Genomic DNA, 23,683 nt, shown 5'->3' on the forward strand with positions numbered 1-23,683 from the left:
GTACAATGAAATTGGTCTTTGTGACCAAAATGCCGTACAAAGCCATGGGCTCTGCCTAGAATCTGATAGGACATTGAGAGTTCTGTGTCCTGACACTGGAAATTTATGAAAAAAAAAATCCAGGTATGATGGAAAGATGGAAAACACATTTATCTATCTTAAGATGCACAGAAATGCAAAATCAAATCAGACACCAACATGGGATGGAATTGCAGAAGTCTGTAAGTAGAACAGTCTGGAATGAGTAAGGTGCATAGTCTCTGGGACCCACCACTTAGGAAGTTTCTCTTCTAGCCTATGAATAAACTCAGGATGTTTGATAAAAAGTCAGGGAAGCAGATGTGGCTCAAGCAGTTCGGCACCTGCCTATCACACAGGAGGTCCAGGGTTTGGTTTCTGATGCCTCCTAAAGAAGATGGGCTGGCACAGTGAGCTGATGCAACAAAATGATGCAACAAGAAGATACAACAAGAAAACACAATGAGAAACACAACAAGCAGGGAGAAAAGGTGGCTCAAGTGATTGGATCCCTACCTCCCACATGGGGGCCCCGGGTTAGGTTCCCAGTGCTTCCTGAAAAGAAGATGAACAGTCACAGAGAGCAGACATCCAGTGCAAACAATGATGTGTGTATATATAAATAAATAATAAAATCTTTTTCACAAAAAGACTATGAGCATTCCAATTTCCAGAATTACATGAGGAGGAAATCCCAAATTTGTGTGATTTGAAATGATAGTTTCCTCTGTAACTATTTCTTTCAACTTCAAAGAATTTGAGTTTGATGTAGAAATGTTTGAGGGAATCAAATTCTTTAGGGCTGCTGTTTCAGGAGGAATTTGTGAGGAATATTTGGTATTCTATGGTTTAAAAAAATGATGTATAAGAATTTTTGAGATTTTTAAATTTATTACCCACTCTCCTCAGTTGTTTGCACTTGCTGTATCTGTTTGTCTTCCTTGTTTCTTTAGGAGGCACCAGGAACTGAGCCCAGGACCTCTGATGTGGGAGGGAGGCGCCTAATTGCTTGAGCCACTTCCCTGCTTTCTTGTGTCTCTCATTATGCTTTTCTTTTTGTGTCTCTTGTTGCATCATCTTGTTGCATCACCTTGCCGTGCCTGCCCATCATGTCAGCTTGCTGTCTTGCTTGTCTTCTTTGGGAGGCATGGGGACCCTCTGCTCCCTGATTCTTTGTCTCTCTCATTATGTTTCTCTCCTCGTGTCTCTTGTCGCATCGTCTTGTGTCAGTTTGCCGCACCTGCCCAAAGCACCACCTTGCTGTCTTCTTTAGGAGACAATGGGAACTGAACCACGGAACCTCCCATGTGGTAGGCGAGAGCTCAATCGCTTGAGCTGCATCTGCTTCCCTGTAAGAATTTTTGACCTATGTTATTCTATGTAGTTTCTATATAGTTAGTGCTTAAGAAAATTGGCCATAATTTTAAATTGGAGATAGTAAGTAGGTCAACTCCTCCTGATTCAGCCCAGCAGACTCTGCAAAGTCCCTTTTCCTACCTACCCTCCTCAAGTATAAAATTACTCTCAACAGTCAACTGTTAACAGGCTGAAGATCTAGTTAAAAGGGCTCCCCTAAGCCCCCAAAACAAGACACTAGAGAGGGAATCCTTTTCAAGTGTCCCTGGAAGCCCCACAGTTAACAATGAGCCAGCCCAGGACCACCCTCTTGCCCTCAGCACTGCTCATTCCCACTAAACATCCTATTTGTTTTATTAATTGATTTATTCATTTAATAAAAGCTCTTAAAGCATTTACAATTCATCAAACTTGCCCACCATTTGTGGAAGCTCCCAGGAGAGGCAGAGGTTCTCAGTCCCCTGATGCCAGGCTGAGTAGCAAGGATAATAGCAGTGACTTAGATTAGTCCATAACTACAGAGTTTAGTTTTGCTCTGGAGGCAAAAAAAAAAAAAAAAAAGTATTAGGCAAGGCCTGTCAAGAGAAGTAAGTACATTTTATATATGGGATTTTCCTTTCTTAAAAATAATCAGGGAAGGAGTGCAACCTTTTTGAAGTCACACTGACCCTGATGAATCTCTTATGTTTTAAATTTTGTCCGCTCCCGGCTGTCATCTAGTGTATTAATGGTGATTCCACGGAGATTGCCTGAAATTTGGGAACTTTGAATAAAAGAGAGGGATTCTATTGCAGAGGATGTGTGCCTGCAAATTTTGGCTTAGCTGCTGTTTATTTAAATAAAGTCCTCTGGCTAAAAACAAAACAAAACAAAACAAAAACTTTAGGAAGTGAAGGTTGAGTTTTGAGGCTGAGATGAAAGGAAAGCACTGGCTTGGGACACAATGACCAAAGTCACTCAATTGTGACTTCAATGGTGGTGAATCCGGATGCAGGTGCCTCAGCAAGACCTGAAGGCCACATCCTTGGGGTTAGTTATGACCCAGGCAATGAAGAAGGCCCCTCCAGCCCAGCTGCAGGAGAAGAAATGATAGTCAAAGGAAAAACAAGGGTGGGGTTCCTCTGAAGAAACAAACTGTGGGAAGTGGTGGCTCAACCGATAATCTGTCTACCATATGGAGGGTCCAGGGTTTGATACCCAGGGCCTCCTGGCCCATGTGAGCTGGCCCACGCGCACTGCTGCCGCACACAAGAAGTGCCATGTCGCTTAGGGTGCCCCATGTGCAAGGAGTGTGCCCCGCAAGGAGAGCCACCCCATGAGGAAAAAGCACAGCCCGCACAGGAGGGGCGCTGCACACATGGAAAGCTGACGCAACAAAAAAAGAGACACGGTTTCCCGGTGCTGCCTGACAATGCAAGTGGACGCAGAAGAACACACAGTGAATGGACACAGAGAGCGGAAAATGGGGGGGAAGGGGAGAGAAATAAATAAAATCTTTAAAAACAAAAACAAAAACAAACTGTACTGGTAGGGGAGCCGATTCAGCAAGAGTGACTTTCGACTTTCGGGTCCACCAGCCCTCTTTACAAAGCCATCTCCCTCCAATCAGTTCCACAGTGCTCACTTATCATACAGTCTGAGAGCCTAAAAATAGAAGTGAATTGGAACCTTGCCTTCTTAAAAAGCCACCCCCTCTGGGAATGGTAATGAGCCATCAGCCATTCACACATTGTTGGGAATTAGTTTAATTTAGTGAGTGGGAATTAGAATGGAGGAGCCAAGCAGTAATCAGCCCCAGCCCTTAGTGTAGATCTGAGGATGAGATAGGAGCAACTTCTTAACATCCAGGAACACACAGAGGGCAACTGGCAGGGGTGGGCTGCTGCTCCTCCCTGGTCTCCCCCGCACTACACAGGATGTACTGACTTCAATAGTCATCCATTGAGCACCTACTGTATTCCAGGTGCAAGACAGAGAGCTGAAGACACAACACACGTGGAGTTTGCCTTACTGAGCTTCTGGTCTCCTTGGGGAGACTGATAAATAAATACAAAATTAAATGCCATCCCTGAAAGTTAAGCAACTACGACTTCCGACATGTTATGAAGAAAGAAAATAAGGAAAAGAAATCAACAGGGAGAGTATCTTAGGTTAGGCGGCAGAGAAGACTTCAGTCACATTCCCACTGGGATCTGGAGGAGAGCCAGGCAGCCTTGCCCGAGTCTGGGGCAAGTGCAAATAAGGGCAAAAGCTCTGAGGAAAGAAAGAAGGAGCTGCTGCACGTGAGCCAGAGACTAAGAAAAGTCCATGTTGCCTGGATGTTGGACTTAAAGACCTGGGTTCAGATCTTGACTCTGCTACCTACTGGCTCTGTGGCCTGTACATCTTAGCTCTGGTTTTTGAGGCCAAAAGATACAGTGGTCAGACAGTTTGTCCTTGTCTTAATGGCCTTCACATTAGAATTGTTGTGCAACATTTGTTACAGATTATGAAAGAGTATCAGCAGACTATTACCACAGATTGTGTTCCATAGCTTATACTTGGTGTAGTTTTTCCATACACTCCCTATTCTTAACACCATATATTAGTGTTGTACTTTTGCTATAGTTCATGAGAGGACACTCTCATACTGTCACAGTCCCTCTTTCACCACATGGTTCACTGTGTTATACGGTCACATGCCTTGTACTCAGTAGCACCCACTTTCATCAGAGTTGTGCTGTCATGGCCTCAGTAAGTTTTTTGAATGTTTTCCTTAGTCCAAAAGAAAAAATCCCCTATCCCCCTATTATGATTAACCCTTAGTGCTGATATAGTACCTTCTTTGACACGGATGCAAGAATATTACAATATTGCTCTTAAGTATGGTTCATAAGTTACACTAATAGCATTTTCCCCAAGCATCACCATATTCTCATCCCCTTGTATTAGTGACGTACATTTGTTCTAGTTCACAGAAGAACATTCTCATATTTGTACTATTAACCACAACTTCATCCACCTCTGGGTTTATGTATTAGTCAGCCAAAAGAGTGCTGATGCAAAATAACCGGAAATCGATTAGCTTTTATAAAGGGTATTTATTTGGGGTAAACGCTTACAGTTACCAGGCCCTAAAGCCTAAGTTTCTTCCCTCACCAAAGTCTGTTTTCACGTGTGGGAGCAAGATGGCTGCTGACGTCTGCAAGGGTTCAGGCTTCCTGCGTTCCTCTCTTCCTGGGGCTTGTGTCTCTCCAGGCTCAGCTGCTGAGCTCACTCCACAAGGCCAGCTGTAGACGATCAGGCAAACGGCTCTGTCTCTCTCTCCAGGGCTTCTGCCGTGTCTAAGAAGCCATCTCTATTCTTCTGTGTTCTTCGCCTGTGTGTTTACTTCCTGGGCTCCAATATCAAAACTCCAACCTCCCTTCTCTGTGGTACAGTATCTCTGTGAGTCCCAGCCCACCAAGGGGCTGGGGGTGCAACTTTCTACTGATGTGGCCCAATCAAAGCCTTAGTTATTATTTAATCAAGTAAAAGTGAAACGTCTGAATCCAGTATAATCTACTATGCCCAGAGGGACAGACCAGTTTACAAACATAATCCAGTATCTATTTTTGGAATTCATAAACAGTCTCAAACTGCCACAGTGTACCATGTTTTTCATTCCCCAGATTATTCTCTAGCTTTCTTTCAATTGACAGTTACATCCCTAGACTTTCCCTTTCAGCCTCAATCCCATTTGTAAACCAGGTGGGTTAGTTATACTCATCATAACACATACCATCAACTCTATCCATGTGTACGCTTTGATAGTCAAGCTAACTGAAAAGTCTATATACATCAAGCATGAGTACCCCTCCTCAGCCCTCATCCTATCTCGTAGTAACCTATGTTCTATGGCATCAATGCTAATATTGACACTAATATCAACAAGTGTCAGTAAGGGGAACCACTATCATGACTCTAACAGCATAGAATACTTTTGAACTTTTTATAAATGAAACCATACACTATGTACACTTTTTGCATATTAAGTTTTTACTAGTATAGTTGTAGGTTTACAGAAAAGTCATGCAAAAAATATAGAGTTCCCAGAGTCCGCCTGCTATTAACACCTTGCATTAGTGTGGTACTTGTTAGTATCTGGCTTCTTTCACTCCACATTGTTTGTGCTGTTTACACACATAGCTGCCTGTGGTTAGAGATCATCTATGCTAGTAGTGATAGAGTAGTCATTCTGGGAACAGACACACACTTTATTTATCCATTCTACAGCTGCTGGAAATTTGAACAGTTTCCAGTTTGGGACGACTACAAATAGTGCTACTATGAACATTTTTGTATATGCCTTTTAGTGAACATCTATATACATTTCTATTGCATGTATACCTAAGGGGGAAATTGCCTAGTCCATATAAATTTGAATTGCCTATTCTTTGAACAATCAATAAGAACATGTTTTTAAGCATTCACAAGTTACAAAAGAATATACAGTGCAAACTAGATTTCCCTCCTACCCTCATCCACTGATCACAACATTCTCCCTCTCCCAAGGCTTCTGTCACCAGTTTCTTGAGTGGCCACTTTTTTTTTTTTTCCTGATTTGAATGATCATATTTGTCAAAGTTACAATCACAGCTTTATAATTGCATCCTAATCAACTCTACTACTGTCCTAAAAATTCTAACACAGCACATGTATACATTACTCAACAATTTATATCACACTTTCATCTACTATCTCACAGATTTAATCTTCCCCAAAACTTATGAGCCAGGTACATGGTTACCACCACCATTTCACAGATTGGTTAAGTGGGTCCCAGAGAAGTAAATCCCTAGCCCAAGAACACGTTGGGTTTTAGGTGGAAGAGCTGAGAGTAAACCCAAGATTTCTAGCTATGAAACTGTGGATTGTTCCTGCATGACAGAAACAAAGCTCTGTCAGGCAGCAGCAAGGTGAAAACTGACAGAGCCTTGGATCCGGGGCATCTCTGGCTCTTGCTTCCCAAAGGACTTTTGAGCCTGAGCCGAAGCCTCCTTCAGCACGCAGGTCCACGCAGAATTCTTGGGGTCTTGAAAGGAGAGGGCAAAAGACACATGCTTCCCAGAATGGCTGGAATTCTTTTCTTTCCAGCACTTTAGTTTGTAAGTTAAATTTCATATTTGGTCTTGCACGTTTCCCAAGAAACAGTGAAAAAAAAGAAAGAGAAAGAAAAGAAAAGAGAAAGAGGGAAGGAAGGAAGGGAGGGAGGAAGGAAATGGAGGGAGGGAGGAAATGGAGGGAGGGAAGGAGGAGCAGCCTATCTGCTGATGTGCTGACTAATCCACCCCCATTCCCTGGTCATTATGTGTGGCTTGATGGCTGAAAGTGATTCATTTCCTCTTTTTCTTTCGGTTTCCTTTCTTACCTCTTTCCTTTCTCTGAGAACCTCAGCAAAATGGTCGTTTCTCACCACTGAATTCCAGAATTCTGGTTGAAATTCGGCCTGTCAAATGTTCAAACACGAGGCACCATGGTGCTCGAGGCTCCCCAGGTTAAGCTTCTAGATTTAGGATGAGAAACACACCAATTCTGGATTTTATTCCAGGGACTTTCGGGGTGGAATTCCTTGCCTTTACCTGCCTCATCCCCCTCATTCTAGGAATGGTGCCATGGAGGGCGCAAAGAATGGGGAGGCAGGTCAGAGGATTCCAGGCTAATTGAGTCTGTCTGTGTGGCAGGCACTGTGGAGCTGGTTTTTCACCGCCCCCCTCACCAAATAAAAGCCTGTGAGAAAGGTACTATTATTCTCCCTTTCCCCACTGAGGCTCAGCAAAGTTATACAACACGCTTAAGTTCACTTATCCAGTAACTTGTGAAGCTAGAAGACAAATAAATGGAGAGGTATGAGAGTACTTTATGCCTTTCCCCATTAACCTGACTTTTGTTTGTATCTTGTTCATTGGCCTCAGATCATTGTTTCAGGTAATTATTATTTTCCAAGAAAACCAAGTTGATTACTGTAGGATTTCAACTGCTTCTCCAAGTTTGACAGATTTAAAAATCCCTTGGAAATTTTGATAAAAATGAGGATGAGGTAAGAAGGAGCTAAAACAGATCTGGTGAAAGGTAGCACTGTGGGGAGAAAGGGGCTGCTGCCTTCGAAGAGCTGGCAGCACCTTTTAGGGTACCGAGGAAATAATCTGTGACACTCTAACAATGAGGTGGAGAAGGTGGAGGCTTGAGCAGCACCGGCAATTGGGGGATAGTAAGGGAATGCCAGGAAATGGTGCTTTCAAGGCAGTTTGAAGGTTGAGAAGGCACCGAAGGCTGAGGACAGGCAACCAGGTAGAAGACTTCTGCAATAACATGAAATAAGAGAACTACAGGCCGAGGAATCGGAGAAGGAAGGTTAAACCCAAAGGTCACTTTCAAGAGAAATGCCATAGGACTTGATGACAGCTTGAATACAGGGGGTAAGGAGAGGTGAGATGTCAACCTTCGATTGTGGTTCCAAGTTTTTTAGCCTGAGAGGCTGGAATAATTGTCTCAGGTGTCTGCAACAGTGGGTTGGAAAGGTCCAGGAGTTGGCTGTTAGGGGCTCTGTAAAACCCTTTCCAAGACCTATCTCCATGCTTTCCCAGCCCGTTGCATCATTGCTGAGAGAAAGAGCTTTAGCAGAATCCGACTGGCCGCTCCACACCTTAACAAAAAAGGGTCTGGGGAAGTGAATGTGGCGCAAGTGATAGAGCTTCCGCCTACCATATGGGAGGACCTGGGTTTGATCCCTGGGGCCTCCTGGTGAAAAAGAAGAAGAGAAAGTGAGCCTGTGCGGCAAGCCAGTGCCTGTGTGAGTGCCCGCGTGGTGAGCCAGTGCCCCGCGCAAGCAAGTCAGGCAGCAAGATGATGCATCAGAAGAGAGACAAGGGGAGAGTCAAGGTGAAGCACAGCCGAGACCAAGAACTGAGGTGGTGCAACTGACAGGGAACCTCTCTCCACATCAGAGGTCTCCAGGATCAAATCCTGGTGAATCCTAAAAGAGAAGACAACACAGACAGCAAAAACCAGCAGGGCGGGAGGAGGGGAAGTGGGGTGGTGGAATAAATAATATAAATAAATCTTTAAAAAAAAAAAAGGGTCTGGATGAGTGGTGAGTGTTACAGCTACCCAAGGAACTAGGCCTCTGCCCCTTTGGGTCTGGGAACTCTGCCCCAGCCTGGACGTGGCTGGCAAGAGGGCAAGCCCCGTCCCCATGCTTGACCTTTGCTGCTCAATAGTTCAGCAAAGAGATCAATTTGTTTTTTGAATTTATTCATAGTGTTATTTTACTGACCCAAACTTCTACATTCCTACTTTAGGAAGTCACATCTCAAGTACTTCAGATTTAGTTTTCAAGGCAGGTTTGAAGCCATTCTGATTCTAATATTATGAAAACATTCACCCATTATTTCTGCCAGTACTTTTTAATGTGTTTGATATTTATATTTAAACCTGTGAGCTCTTTGGGATTTATTTTGATGCAGGTAATGAGGTAGGGATCGGATTTTTCTCAGTTTTTTCTGTAGTGTATGCAGTTGGCCTAAACCATTTACCTTGTGTCCATTAAATTGAAAGTACCTTGATCATCCACTTCATTCCCTCATGTTTTGAGTCTGAATCTTTAACTCTCTGTTCAGTTCAACTATTTGTCTTTGTGATTTTGTATTTGCATTTGCTTTATAATATTGTGACAAATAGTAGGGCTACCTCTCTTCAATTTGTTATGTTCCTAAAAATAATCTTCACAGGATTTTAATAAAAATTATATTGCATTCATAGATTAATTGGGAAGAGTCTTCCCATCCAGGAATAACTCTTTTATTTTGTCCTTCAGGACCCAACCAGTATTCTTCATTTAGGTTTTGTATATGCCTTGGCAAGTGCATTTATATTCTTCTTGTTGTTACAAATGGAATGCTTTTTAAAAATGAGTTAAAACTATTGATTTTATTCACTTACAATTTTGGAAGTCAGAAGTCCAACATTAGTTTCACTGGGATAAGATCAAGCAACTGACAGGTCTGGTTCCTCCTGAAGGATCTGAGGAGAGTATCTGTTTTCTTGACTTCTTCAGCTTCTTGGAGCCACCTGTATACCTTGGCTTGTGGCCCCTTCCTTCACCTTCAAAACCTGTCACTCAAACCTCTGCTCCCATTGTTACATCTCTTTCTCTGACTCCTCTTGTGCCCCCTCTTTTTAAAAAATTTATTGTAGCAACATATGTCCAAAGTTTCCCGTTTTATCCATTTTTAATTATATAATTCAGTAGTGTTGATTACATTCAATTATTATGCTACCATCACCAAAATCCATAACCTCAACATTTTCGTCACCTCAAACAGAAACTCAGGGCCCATTAAATAATAACCTTCTCCTCCCCTACAAACTCCCTCCAGCCCGCTGGTAACCTATAATATACTACCTGATTCTAGAGAAGTTCCTTCTTCTAGTATTTCATATAAGTGAGCTCATAGAATATATGTCTTTTTTGTCTGGCTTATTTCATACAACATGTTGTCTTGAAGCCTCATCCATGTTGTAGCACGCATCAGAACTTCATTTAGACATGTGTGTGTGTGTTTTTTAACATTACATTTTATAACTGGCTATTGCTGGATATAGGAAAGCTATTTTAAAATACTAATGTGGTGATTTAAAATACTAATGTGGTGATTGACAAAGATGCTTCCAGGATACAGTTACCCCATGGAATCTTAGAGCAACTAGCTAAAACTGGCAGAGCCATCTCTCTCAGTACCCCAGAAAACAATGTGGTAACTGGATAAGTGCCGAATCAAGAAAATGCAGCATTAAAAAATGGTAGGAGAAGCTCATGGCACCCCCAATCTCTGCCCTCCCATTGTATGTCCCTGGTCCTGTTCCAGAGAGATCAGAGGGGTGCCTGTAGGTTGGTGCCAATCTATCCAGTGGTCACATGAAAGACTGAACAGGGAAATTCCTCTCTGACTTGCCCTCCCAGAACTTAAAGCAGCTAATCCTTTGCCCCACAACATGGCAAGCAGTGTAAGAAACAATGAAGTCAAAGTGTTCTAGGGAGAAACGGATGTGGCTCAAGTCATTGGGCTCCCATTTACCATCTGGGAGGTCCAGGGTTTGATTTCTGGGGCCTCCTGGTGAAGGCAAGCTGGCCCAAAAGGGAGTGCTGACATGCGTGGAGAGCTGGTGCAGCAAGATGACACAACAAAAAGAGACACAGAGGAGAGATGATAAGAGATGCAGCACACTAGGGAGTTGGGGTGGTGCAAGCGATTGAGTGCCTCTCTCCCACTCTGGAAGGTCCCAGGTTTGATTCCTGGTGCCACCTCAAGAGAAGACAAGCAGACACAGAAGAACACACAGCGAATGGACACAGAGAGCAGACAGCAAGGGCAAACAATGAGGGGGGAGAAAAAAAAAAAACACTACAAAAAAAAAATGTTCTGGGGCAAAGAATTACCTGCTTTAAATCATACAATAGAGCACCCCAAGGAGGAGAAAGTTTATTTCATAGGGAGTAGAAGGGGCATCTCAGAAAAGAGGAGGGGATCCTGTACTTTGAATTTGCTTCAGGCTGGTCTTTTTGATAGGAGAGCTAACCTCTGAAGGATAGCACCAGCCAAAGCAAATCAACTTCAAAGACTGTGAAAGATGTTTTTTGCATTGGTTTGGTTGTTTTTGTTAGCTCCTGGCACTCCAGGAAATCTCTGTTATGTCACTTGCTGGATGCAAAGTTAAGTAAGAGACAGCTCAGGAACTAAATCCCAGAGCTAACACTTAAAAAAATACTAACAGATACAGTGTGCAACAAAAGATTATAAGACAAATAAACAGGAAATGACCCTACAAAAAAAATAAACAAAACAAGATAAAAAACTGGAGAAGACTAGACTTTGGACATATTGAACAAAGACTCAAGGAGATAGAGGAAAACACAAAGATGGAACTAAAGGATAGCAGGAAAAGAATGAATGAACAATAGGAGAATTTCAATAAAGAGATCAAAATTTTAAAAAGGAACCAAACAGAAACACTGGAGTGGAAGTCCATAATAACTAAAATGAAAAATTCCCTGGAAGGTTTCAACCACACATTGGAGATGACAGAAGAAAGAATCAGTAAACCCAAAGACAAAATAATTTAAATGATTCAGGCTGAGGAGCAGAAAGAAAAAACAATGGAAAAAGTGCACAGAGCCTACAGAGATGTGCACCTCACCAAGAAGCATACCATCATATGCATTATGGGAGTCCCAAAAAAAAAAGGAGAAAAGGGGGCAGAAAGACTATTCAAAGAAATAAAGGCAGAAAGACTATTCAAAGAAATAAGGGCAGAAAAATGTTCCAAATTTAATGAAAAACATGAATAAGCGCATTCAAGAATTCTAACGAATTTCACGCAGAATAAAACTGAAGATTTTGGACACATGGCACATGGTAGTCTACAGAAGGTAAAGGACAAGGAGAGAGTTCTGAAAGCCACAAGAGAAAAGTGACCTGTTAGGAACAAGGGAGTCCCAATAAGATAAAGTGCTGATTTTTCAACAGAAACCAGAGGCAAAAAGGCAGTGGGATGAAATACTTAAAGTAATGAAAGAAACAACTGCTAACCAAGAATTTTATATTCATCAAGACTGTCTTTAAAAATTGAGAGAGAGAAAAGACATTCCCCAATGAACAAAAACTGAAACACCGAGGGAGTTTGTCACCACTAAATCTCCCTTGTGAGCAATGCTAAGGTAGTTCTGACTGAAAGGAAAGTACATTAGACAGTAGATGGAACTAGCATAAAGAAAGACCTCTGGTAAAGGTAACCATATGGGTAGTTATAAATGTCAGCACTATGTTATTATATTTTTTGGTATGTAACCCCACTTTTTACTTCTTACGGGTTGTAAATTGCAAATTCATAAAAAGTAATAATAAACTTATGGTTTTGGACATACAATACTTTATAAAATAATTTATAATATGTATAACCAAAAAGTGGGGGTAGTAGGGGCATAAGAATAGAGTATGTGTATACTACCGCGGTTAAGTTTGTATTAAGTAAAATATGACTGTTATTGATTTAGGATGTTAAACCTAAGCACCATGGTAACCACAATGAAAATATATGAAAAACACAGAAAAAAATGAGAGGGAACTCAAAATGGTACCCTACAAAAAATCAAATAAACTTGAAAGTAGGCATTAATGGAAGAACTGAGGGAAGAGAATTATGACTTACAAACACCAAATAGCAAAACGACATAAGTCTTGCATTATCTGTAGCTACTTTAAAGGTAAATGAATTAAACTCTCCAATCAAAAAGCGAATATTGGTTGACTGGATAAAAAAGTGTGAACCAACTATATGCTATTTACACCTTAAATACGATTCACCTTAAATACGAAGGCACAAATAGGTTGACAGTGAAAGGATGGAAAAAATTACACCATGCAGATAGTAACCAAAAGAGACTTCAGGTAGCTATACATCAAATAAAATAGACTTTGGTCAAAAACTGTTTTGAGAGACAAAGAAGGTCAACATATACTGATGAAGGGGTTAATTCAACAAGACATAACAATTATAAAAATATATGACTTAATGGCAGACCCCCAAAATATGTGAAGCAAATATTGACAGATTTAAATGGAGAAATATTCTACATTAATAGTAGGAGACTTCAGTACACCAGTTTCAATAATGGATAGAAAAATCAAGACAGAAGATCAATAAGGAAATAAAAGAGTTGAACAATACTCTAAACCAACTAGATCTAAAACACATATATAGAACACTTCACTCAGCAGCTGAGTATACATTTGGTAGTGCACATGGATCATTCTCTAGGATAGACCATATATAAGTTCACAAAATAAGTTTCAATAAATTCAACGACTTTGAAATCAAACAGTATATCTTCTCTGACCACAACTGAATGAAACTAGAAATCAAGAACAGAGGGAGACCTGGAAAATTCACAAATATATGGAAATTAAACAATACACTTGTAAACACCCAATGGGTCAAAGGAAAAATCACAAGGGAAATTAGGAAATATCTTGAGGCACATGCAAACAAAATACAAGATACCAAAATTTATGGGGTGCAGCCAAGGCAGTACTAAGGGGGGAATTATAGCACTAAATGTTTACATTTTTTAAAAAAGGAAGCTCTCAAATCAGAGATCTAACCTCAAAACTGGAGGATCTAGAAAAAGAAGAGCAAACCAAACCCAAAGCAAGAAGAAGGAAGGAAATAAAGATTAGAGTGGAGATAATGCAACCGAGAATAAAAATATAAAACAATCTAGAGAATGAGGGAAAGCAAATGTTGGTTCTTTGAAAAGATCAATAAAATCTACAAACCTTTAGCTAGGCTGACAGAGGAAAAAAAGGAAGACAATGCAAATAACAAAAATCTGACATGAAAGGGGTCCAATTCTACTGACTCCACATTTTGTAACTGCTTATGTCATGTTAGTAGAAATTAAATTTACTTTCAAATTCCTTCAAAGTATTTATCGAAAACTCACATGGCCTTGTGAGTGGGAAGGCAGCAGGGGATAGCACCACAGCCTCCAACTAAAAATGTGCAGGACACACTTGCCTTCTGCCTGACAGAGGTTTTAAACTTGTTGGCTCAGAAGTCACCTCATTCTTATCTCCTATATACTGCTCTTGAGGTCAAAAGCCTGCATATTTCCTCACAACTGTCCTCTAGATCCCCACCCACTCATCTCTCATATCCTATTGTTTTCCTGTCAAATTCTATTTTCTCCATGAAATATATAAATGGTATGTCTTTACTAATCATGCTTGTTTTGTTTATTATTATTATTTTAGCACTAGAGATGACAACACAGACAGGAGCAGATTGGCCCTGTTAGTTTTGAACTTGGTCCATGAAAACTGATTATCTGGTAATAGTTTTTAAAATTGTCATCCTCACCAGGCCTAATTTTTTGTCAGACAATAAGGGATTCTAATACATCATGATAAATCTTCATTCTGTAAGGACAGGCTTAAGTTTAGTTTTCACAGAAAAGGTGGATTGGGAGAAAGAGGTTGTAATGGCTTTGGTGCCAATAATTTGAAAAGTGGTGCCAAAGTGAGAGCAGGCCAATGGTGAGAAGCTGCACAGAATATGCTGGAATGTAGGGAACTGGGAGCAGCCACTCAGAGCAGGAACATGCATATGCTGTTTAGACCTCTCAGATAGGCTGTCACCCCTGACGTACCCAATCAATAGGGAACTGGGGAAGGACCTACATGTTAGGTTTAGGGTATAAATGTCATTGTTCCTTGTTGTTTGGCATGCCTGCCATTTTATTCTTGGAAGATTGTCAATAAAATTCTTTCTCCTTCACAATTGGGTGAGCTTTTGTTTTCTTACAGGTGCAGCTTTCTGTCTAACAATTCCTTATTTTATCAGCCTAGATGGACAAAACATCCCCATATGCTTATATTTCTTTGAAGCCCAACACTAAATGAATGTCCAACCTTTGCAGAGAGGTATTACAGTTAAGAGAGGCTTTTCACACTTAGCGTCTAATTAATCCTCACTACCTTTCCTCCCCAGAAGAGTTTATGGGCCATCTCAAATCCAGTCATAAAAAGTCCCTCATGAGCTGGCTGGATTGACCTGTCTCGGAAGCCCCACCTACCCCCACTTCTGCTCTCCCTTTTGCTCCTGCAAGTTGAATTTGCAGGTGTGCTTGCAGACTTGTTTGACGTTCCTACGCAGTATGGGTCACGTGATCAACCTTTTAAAATGTTAACTCAAGGACAGGATTGAAATACCATTCCTAGGTAAACAATGTTAAAATAAGCTTTTCTTTTCTTGAATATTCACTGCCTTCTAGGGTATGTGATTTGAACATAATGTTATCAAGTTATGCAATCACGGAGTTAATAGTGTTCTTTATGAGCCTGAGTATGAGGTTGTGCATATTTTAGGATACTAGGCTTGAAGTAACTTATTTCAAAGCAGCATCTTCACTGTGTTTCCTGTGGCATGTGGTAGTAAGTTACTGCACTCAAAAACACAACATATAGCAAGTCAAATTAAATTAGGAATCATTAAAAAAAACAACTCACAACAACGCCTCAAAATTAAGTCCTTTACACTCAAGAGTCATTTTGTGCCATGCTTATGTGGTCTATACTCTCTGCGGGAACCAAGCAATAATTAAATACTGGCTGGTTTGTGTTGCTTCACTGGTTTAAGGCTCAAATGCCTACAGGGGCCAGATAATGTAAATGAGAAAGGCAAACAGAGCAGGGAGCAATAAACTGCAGCGCCAGGCCCCTCTCAATGGAGTGTCTGCGACCACAGCTTCCAGCCTATCCTTCACTTTGGGAAAATAGACTCAGAGCTACTGCTTTGCCCAGAGACTCTCAATATTTAAACGTTGCCAATTAATTAAAATTTTCAAAAGACACTTTGCAGTATGTGGAAGTAAGTATCAACTGAAAGGAAACTAGAGAATAATCAAATGAATGCATAATAGTGATTTCGGTGGTGGATGAAGAATGTGGTTAATATAAAAATGCTCTTTTTTTAAAGAGTGCTAAGAATATGGTGATACATGGGAAAATTACAACTAATATAACTTACGGATGTTAGTTAATAGTAATAGTTTGCAGCAATGGCAAGAAGATACTTTTTCAATACTACAGGATAACAATCCAGGGTTATAAGGGTGTGAAGGATTTTTCCTTTTGGAGTAACGAAAACATTCTAAAATTGTGGTGATGTCAGCCCCACTCTGATGAAAATGAGAGCCACTGAGTGTACACTTTGAATGGATTGTGCAAAGCATGAGGCTGCATAACACAGGGAATCCAGTGGTTAACAGGACAAATATGAGAATGTTTTCTTCTGAACGTTAACAAATATATAATACTAATACAGGGTATTAATAATTGGGTGGGTTGGGGGAAAAACACACCAAATGTAAGACATGGGCTATAGTTAGTAGTAATACTTTGACGATGCTCTTTCATGGTTTGTAACAAATATTTCACAATGCAAGGTGTTGGATGTGGGGGGATGTATGGGAGCCTTATATGATGATATGCATGTTTGTTTCGTAAATTCACAAATTTTACTATCCATTTGTTTATGTATGTTCATGTATGAATGATAAACTTCAATAAAATTTTATTTAAAAAAAAAGAGACACTTCGCAGATTCATACTGTGAGCCCCACAGCATTCACAGGGACCCACCTCAGTTCTCAACAGCCAGCCTGCAACCACTGCATGAATTAGCTCAGATAATACAGAACAATCTGTTTTCCAAGAAACTGATTGCGAGAAAAGGCAGCAGTAGTTGTAATTGCTTTTGCTCTGGTTGACCTGACTGGGTGCAGATCTTGGCACTGCTCTCTCTGTTTCTCTCTGTCATTGTGGGTAAATAACTTATACAAACCGGTGAACCCCACCTAATAAGGATACTTGTTTTGTAGGGTTGTTACGACTAATGGAAAAATGCATGCCCAAGGCCTTAACAGGTAAGTCTTCTAATTTCACCTCTCTTCATTGTAACGAAATTACAGGGTGCAAAGGACCGTAACATTCTCAAATAGCTCCCCGCGCGAAAGCTATTGAAACTTCCCAACACGTGACCCCGTCCTTTTGCGTTACAAAATATCAGAATAGACAATATCGAGCTCCTGTCCAGAAGGAATATGCTCTCCTCTGAAAATCACAGTCCCGATCCCGGGCTGAGAGCCACCTCCCTCCCCCTACACAAGCACACTCTCTCACCCATTCCCAACTCAAACACGTCCTGCTGCTTGGCTCCAGGGTTCCAGCGTGCAGTGACTTCCCAAGAGCTCCGAGCTTTTCGTTCGTCCTCGAATCTGGTCCTTTTCTCACACGGCCTCTGACACCTGTTTAATTCTGAACAGAATTAAAGTTCTGTTCCTGTCAATATTTTCCTACGTCGAAAGCCTGCCTTTTCCGCGCTCCTTCCGGGGTTTGTTTACTCAAGTCTCTAATTGCCTAGTTCTGATAAGGACCCGGCGCCGGGGGCGCCCGCGGCCTTCTTCCCGGCTAGGAAAGGCTCTTCTCCTTCCTCCAGGGACCCGCCACAATTACAGCTTACTCCCCGGCCGCGGGGCGCAGGTTTTCTCTCCCACCGTCCGCCGCCCGGTTCTTGAAGGAGGTAATTAAGTTGGGGGCTGGCGGGCGGGCGTCGTGCGCCCCCCGCCGCGGGTCGGCGTCTCGGCGTGGACGGAGCGGGCCCCGGCAGGTCGCGCGCCCAGCGGCGCGGGGTTCCCGGGCTGGCCCCACCCACAGCCGCGGGCCCCGGGGGCGGGCAGAGGGCGGGCTCCAGTGCCAGGGTGCTCTACGTCACCGGGAAGTCCCTTATGAGCAGAGCGCGGGCTCCGGAGCTGGCACCTCAGAGGTTCCCGGGAGCGCCCGATTGCAGGCTGCAGGTCCGGGCGGCCGCTTCGCCCCGCGCGTCCCGCCGTCGTCCCCGGTGCTCGAGTCGGGGGACGGAGGTCCCCGTTGGGTGTGCGGGAGCGCTCCTCGCCGCAGCTGGCAGCGATGCCCGGGAAGAGGGCGCGGAAAGAGCGCGCCGCAGGGCCCCGCGCGGGCTCCATCAGGTGAGAACGAGCCAGGGCTCGGGGGCTCGGGCGCGATGGGGTGGGCCCGCGTGGGCTGCGGCCGCTGCTCCCCGGAGGCTCCAGTTCGGGCCAGGTCTGCGCCCCTTGCACGTGCCTTCGGAGCACCCCCGGAAAGTTCAAGGGGGACTCCCGGGCGCGCGAAGATGGCGAGGCCGAGAGCCCGTTTAGGGTTGGGATGCGGTTGCCTTTTGACTGGGCGGGAAGCCCCTTCCCGTCCCCTCCCCACCCCCTCCCGGCCCTGCGCGGTGGCGCTGGGGAGAAGAGTGCAAGTTGGGGCGGCTGCAGCGTGGAAAAGGTCACTGTCAGCGCAGGTGGGGGCGGGCGAGGGCTCCGGAAGCAGCCTGGCCTCGCAGCGCCTCCGGCGCCAGGCGCTCCTCCCCAGGGGTCCCGGGACTTTAGGGGCCCCTGCCCTGTGACACCCGTCCCCCTCCTTTCCTCAAACGTGCGCCGAAACTTTTACCTTCATCCCTGACGCTGGGTGCGAGCGCATCTTCCACGCGGGACTCCCCGAGGGCTTAGAGGCCGTGCAAAGACTCCCGCGTTTGAGAACCTAGCTAGCCTAAACAGTGCGTTGCCCCCTTCGCTATCTTACTTGGCTCCCCAAAACCAGGAACAGCAGAAAGTCTCTCTTAAGCCTACTTAGAGAGTAATATATTTATACACGTGTAACTAATTTTTAAAAAATAGGTAACAACCACCTGGGAGCGCTTTTCTGCCCTTTTTGGATGAGAGGGCTATTTTTTGCTCTTAGAATTCAGGACTCCCCACTTTTTTTGCTCTTAGAATTCAGGACTCCCCACTTGTATCCTGAATGAAGTGTTTGGGTTTTGTAGGGCTGTATGTTAACATGCCGCTCACTGAAAATTTGTCTTTGCAAATGCTTTTCAAAATGTTAGCAGAAAGCCTGACCCTATAGCCTATAAAGAATGGCATTTTATGAGATTAGGTCTCCTGTTAGGGGTTAGGAAAGACTCCACCAAGCTCTTGCAGAGTGACAAATTGGTTGAAATGTATTTTAAAAATACACTCTACTCTGTACTTACATTTTCACTTGTTTCTTGCTCAGTTACCAGATTTTCGTTTGTCAGCATAATGATTTTTAATGTTCATAATCTTGAAGGGGCCCAAAAGACCCTGAGTTGCTTTTTGAAATATTGAAGAAAACTGAAATTATGGTCAGTAGAGATCTAGGGTTAATTTCATGTACTTAAAAAATGCACTTGAAAGTTAGATTACAAACATTTTTCTTAATGTTTAGTCATAGTACTTTAATATTCTAAAAAAAACTAGATAATCATGCAAATTAAACATCACTTGTGTGTTGTTTCACACCTTTCCTTTTATAAGGGCAATGGATTGGTACAGATTGCGCTTGGTAGCAAGAAAACTGATTCTAGAGTAAAATGTAAAGTTTTAAATTAGAGACTTTGGACTTAATTTTGGGGCTAGATTTCATAAATCTATAAAGAAAAAATTTCAAAGGAACTTTTTAAATTGAAGAACACATTTAGATCTGATTATTGAGAGTACAACCTAAGCTATGAATTATTGGCATTTCAGAAGTAAATCCTAACTTGAAAACCACACAAAAGATTTCAGAGTTTGGCTTCTGCATGGCAAGCAACTGTAACTAAGAGAAAAGGATAATATCACCTGAGATTGGTAAAGGCTGGCTAACTCTTTGTGGTGTTTGACATTTAATTTCCATATTTGAGAGTAAGATAACATTTGCCTCATCCATGATGTGTTTTTAACAAAAGATTTCAAAGTAATTGTAGCCTTCCCTTAACTCTTTCATAAGGTTTCAGTGTATGTAGGATCTGTGTGTGTGTGAATGTGTTTTTTCTAAGGAACCTTTCTTGCTTTCAGAGAACCAGTGTCCATAGAGCTTCCAGCATAAATACTCAACCTGTCCCTTGAATGGATGGGCATATTAGCTCTTCTTGGTTACAGTTTGGAATGCTAGTGTTAACGTTGATATTCTGCTTTCCTCTTCAGAGCTCGAAGTCGAGTGTGCTACTCAACTCCGGAGAATTGGAGACAAACTGAATTTCCGGCAGAAGCTTCTGAATCTAATAGCCAAACTATTCCACTTAGGAACCTGACTGCTTCAGAAAAATCCACATGAGGAGACTCTTCAAATGGAAGATTCCTCAGTAGGTGCCGATTTCATCAGTTAGAGGAGAGAACATCAAGTGCACTTCCTTGATTGTCGAAGCCCTTGGATACCAAGGGGGAATATTTCAAAAATGAATTGCTTTTGGAGGTTTCCCAGAAATCATGCTTTTGGGATACGAGAACATTGTAAAATGGGTTTTGTTTGTATTAAAACAAGAGTGGAAGGACCTTGAAAAATAGGGAAGTAATTTTTTATACATCTCTTTTTTGCTTAGAGAATTGGTCTAGTATTTCTGCTGAGCGTTGCTGCCCAGCCTAACTTGCCATCCTAATGTAAGAGGAGTTGACGGTGACCGTAGGTGTTGGGGAGGAAACAGAAATATGTTCAATTTTTGTCTCTAGTTTTGGATGACAGCTCCAGAACAATCTAGTTCATACTTATTATACTGTCTAAAGTAAAGATTTCATTCTGAAAACACAACGGTATAGTGAATGTTGCTTTCATGGGTCACTATGAAATGTAAAATATTTTGATAATTTGTTTCTTTTGGCTCAAATTGTATTCCCTCTGCTCAGATGACCTTTCATTAAATATGTTTCTGTATAGCCATTAACTGAAAAGTATGCTCTTGGGAAAAATTCGATGGAAGTTCTGGAGTATTACTTGGTGCCAGTAATCTCTTGAATAATGAAGAGTAAATGATGAAGAGCTTAATCAACAAGTTTGAGGGACCATAAAATCAGATAATAAATATAAAAAGTTAAAGACATAAAAATAAAGGCAGTGATTATGTCCAAAAAATGATAAAAGAATTTGGGGATATTACATAACCAGAAATAACGAAAAAAGAACATGATTTTTTATTGATGTAATTTAAAAACTTAGTAAAATAAATATTCTAAAGTAACTGTTGGTGAGAAAATGAATGTTTCCAAAAGATCTGTAAAATACCCATTCTCAGTTTGTATCCTATTAAAAAATGGTCTTTTATTTATAAGAAAATTAATCATGCTTTCATTTTTGGGATATACTGTTTTTTAAGAGGAACAGATATTTCTCATCCAGAATGAAAGTTACATACATACATATGCATATAATGTATCTATACACATATGTATAGATACAGAGATATCATATATTTTCATTAGAATGAGATCAATATATAACACATCAATTAGAATGGCATATATTGCATTAGAATAAGATGTATATCCTTAGAGAGATTTCGTAAGTTTCTTTATAATTATTTTTATTATTATTAAAAGTCCAGGCTATAAACAAAGTCCTAAAATATAAAAATAATAATGTTGATTGAATTTCATCAGGAATGGTCTTATTTATTTTACCTATTTATAATTAAAAAAAATTTTAAGTCTGAAAGTGTCTTATTAAACTTGAAATTTTCAGTATGAGACGTGGATTTCATAACTTTGAATTTTTACAGTAAGAATGTTTTAATAAATGGCTATGGTCACTTTAGATGAAAACTTACCTCAGCATGTTTTTCTTCAGTATTACTTAAGACTATTAGTTTATTTAGTTTAATACTTAAAGTTGTTTTTTTCCCCCTCTCTAGCTAGAGAAAGGTATTTTGTCATATCGGTATTTATGTTGAGCCTGTAACTATATTTATATATGTATATATATAAAACTTGGTGATGTAGCAGTAAACTATTAAACATTGCCACCATTCTTTTCTGTGTGTTTGTTTTTCATCATGGAAGCTACTAGGTGTTCATTTTCCAGCTGTCATTGCCACCTGCAGGCAACTTTTGACCACACTGCATTCCAATTCCATGGGAGGAGCTGGAGAATATAGGGGCGTTGGTCTATGTAGGTGGGACTTACACTTTGGGAGAGGAAATAGTGAAAAATGGGCAATTAATACAGGGCATAGGTCTTGTGCTGCTGAATTTCTTACGTCAATATCCTGCGAGTGATTGATTTCAAGGAGGCTATAAGAACTTCATGATCTAACTAGAGGTATTGGGACCAAGTCTTTGGCTGCTCCTGCATCCGTCTTCAGGGTCAGAGTGTCTCTGTGCAGTTTCCTTTTAGGTGACTCACATCTCCCTTCTTCTGTCCCCAGAAAGCAGCAAGTATTGCTTCATCTACAGAAAATCATGTGCAGAAGTAGGTGTAACTCAAGAGGCCTTCCTGTTTGAGTGTGAGAACTAAAAGATAGCCCAACTTTGTAGCTTTTTTTCTAGGAGCCACACCTTCATCCACCCCTGCCCTTGAAAAATTTTCTGCTGAAATTGTGGATCATAAATTGCCTCCCTTAAATGGGGAGGGGTGGTGGTGGATGAGAGCTGGAGAACTGTGGGATGGAGAGCAGAGAAGATACATAACAATACTGCCTGCTCACGGAGGGGAAGAGTTTTGCATTGCAGAAGTAGCAGGGGGGAGGTGTGCTTCACAGGTAAAATCAATCTGCAGGATTTGATTTGAAGGTCCTTGGTCCTTGCTGTCCCTAAGCCTCTATGCAGAACCAGAATTGAATCCTAGGTGCTAATTACATTGGCTAAAGTACCCTTTAATGCTGTTTTATGTAAGTGGTGAGACATGAAGCCCAGGCATAGATTTACAGTCTTGAAGTAGAAGAACTACATTTTTTTTGAGACTATAAAATGTCAAAAAAATGTCGAGATGCCACATAATTGAATCTGTTGACTAATAAAAGCTACTAGGAATTAAAACACACTGTATATTACATATATATCTTTTTTAAAGGAGGTGCAGGGGATTGAACTTGGGACCTTGTAAATGAAAAGCAGGTGCACCCAACCACTGAGCTACACCCGCTCCTCTGCGTTTGTATTTAAATCTCAGTAGTCTGTATATTTGAAAATTATCCATCATCTGCTATCCATCTGTATCTATCTCTGAGACAAGTTAGTTCTTTCTAAAGTTCCTATTCGCTGGGGTTTGCGTTGTCGTATTCCTTGCATTAACTCGCAAACCTCCCACCCCCTTACTGCAGCCTGTCAACCAGGGTTCTGCAAGCAGAATCGTGGACCACTGTCTTTAGCAGATGAATTTCCCTCCAACGTGGATTCATTTCCTAAACGTATATATTACAGAATTCTTACTGTGGGGGGACACATTGCTGAAGACCTTGGATAAAGCAGTCTCACTGAACCAGTTATTCCTCTGAAATCAAGAGACTCAGATCATCTTTAAGCTTTCCTGTGGTTTGGCAAAAGGGCCTGACATTTTCCCATTGTATTTCCTCTCATGCCACCCCTGCCTTCCTACCTCATTTCTGAGAGTATAAGAGGGTCTTGAAGGGTTTGCCAAAAGAAGCAAGGAGTGGGGTTTAAAAAGTCAAAGGGGGGAAGCAGATGTGGCTTAATTGATAGAACATCTGCCTACCATATAGGAGGTCCAGGGTTTGAACCCAGGGCCTCCTGGCCCATGTGGTGAGCTGTCCCACACACAGTGCAGCCGCACACAAGGAGTGCCGTGCCACACGGGGGTGTCCCCTGCATAGGGGAGCCCCATGCTCAAGGAGTGCTCCCTGCAAGGAGAGCCACCCTGTGTGGGAAAAAAAAAAGTGCAGCCTG

The 23,683-nt window shown here is 41.8% G+C and overlaps 1 protein-coding gene across 1 annotated transcript in view; it reads left to right on the forward strand.

Annotated features, from left to right (window-relative positions):
- PMAIP1 (phorbol-12-myristate-13-acetate-induced protein 1) overlaps nucleotides 1-21,810 on the forward strand; it is a 48,868-nt gene extending 27,058 nt beyond the window's left edge. The window contains exons 3-4 of the mRNA XM_071208395.1: nucleotides 17,425-17,977; nucleotides 19,997-21,810. Coding sequence (XP_071064496.1) covers nucleotides 17,425-17,977; nucleotides 19,997-20,103 — 660 coding nt within the window. The 3' untranslated portion in view covers nucleotides 20,104-21,810. The remainder of the gene's footprint in view (nucleotides 1-17,424; nucleotides 17,978-19,996) is intronic.
- The last annotated feature ends 1,873 nt before the right edge of the window (nucleotides 21,811-23,683 follow it).

This window comes from Dasypus novemcinctus, chromosome 16 (genome assembly GCF_030445035.2).
Source record: "Dasypus novemcinctus isolate mDasNov1 chromosome 16, mDasNov1.1.hap2, whole genome shotgun sequence".
In the NCBI taxonomy this organism is placed as follows: domain Eukaryota; kingdom Metazoa; phylum Chordata; class Mammalia; order Cingulata; family Dasypodidae; genus Dasypus; species Dasypus novemcinctus.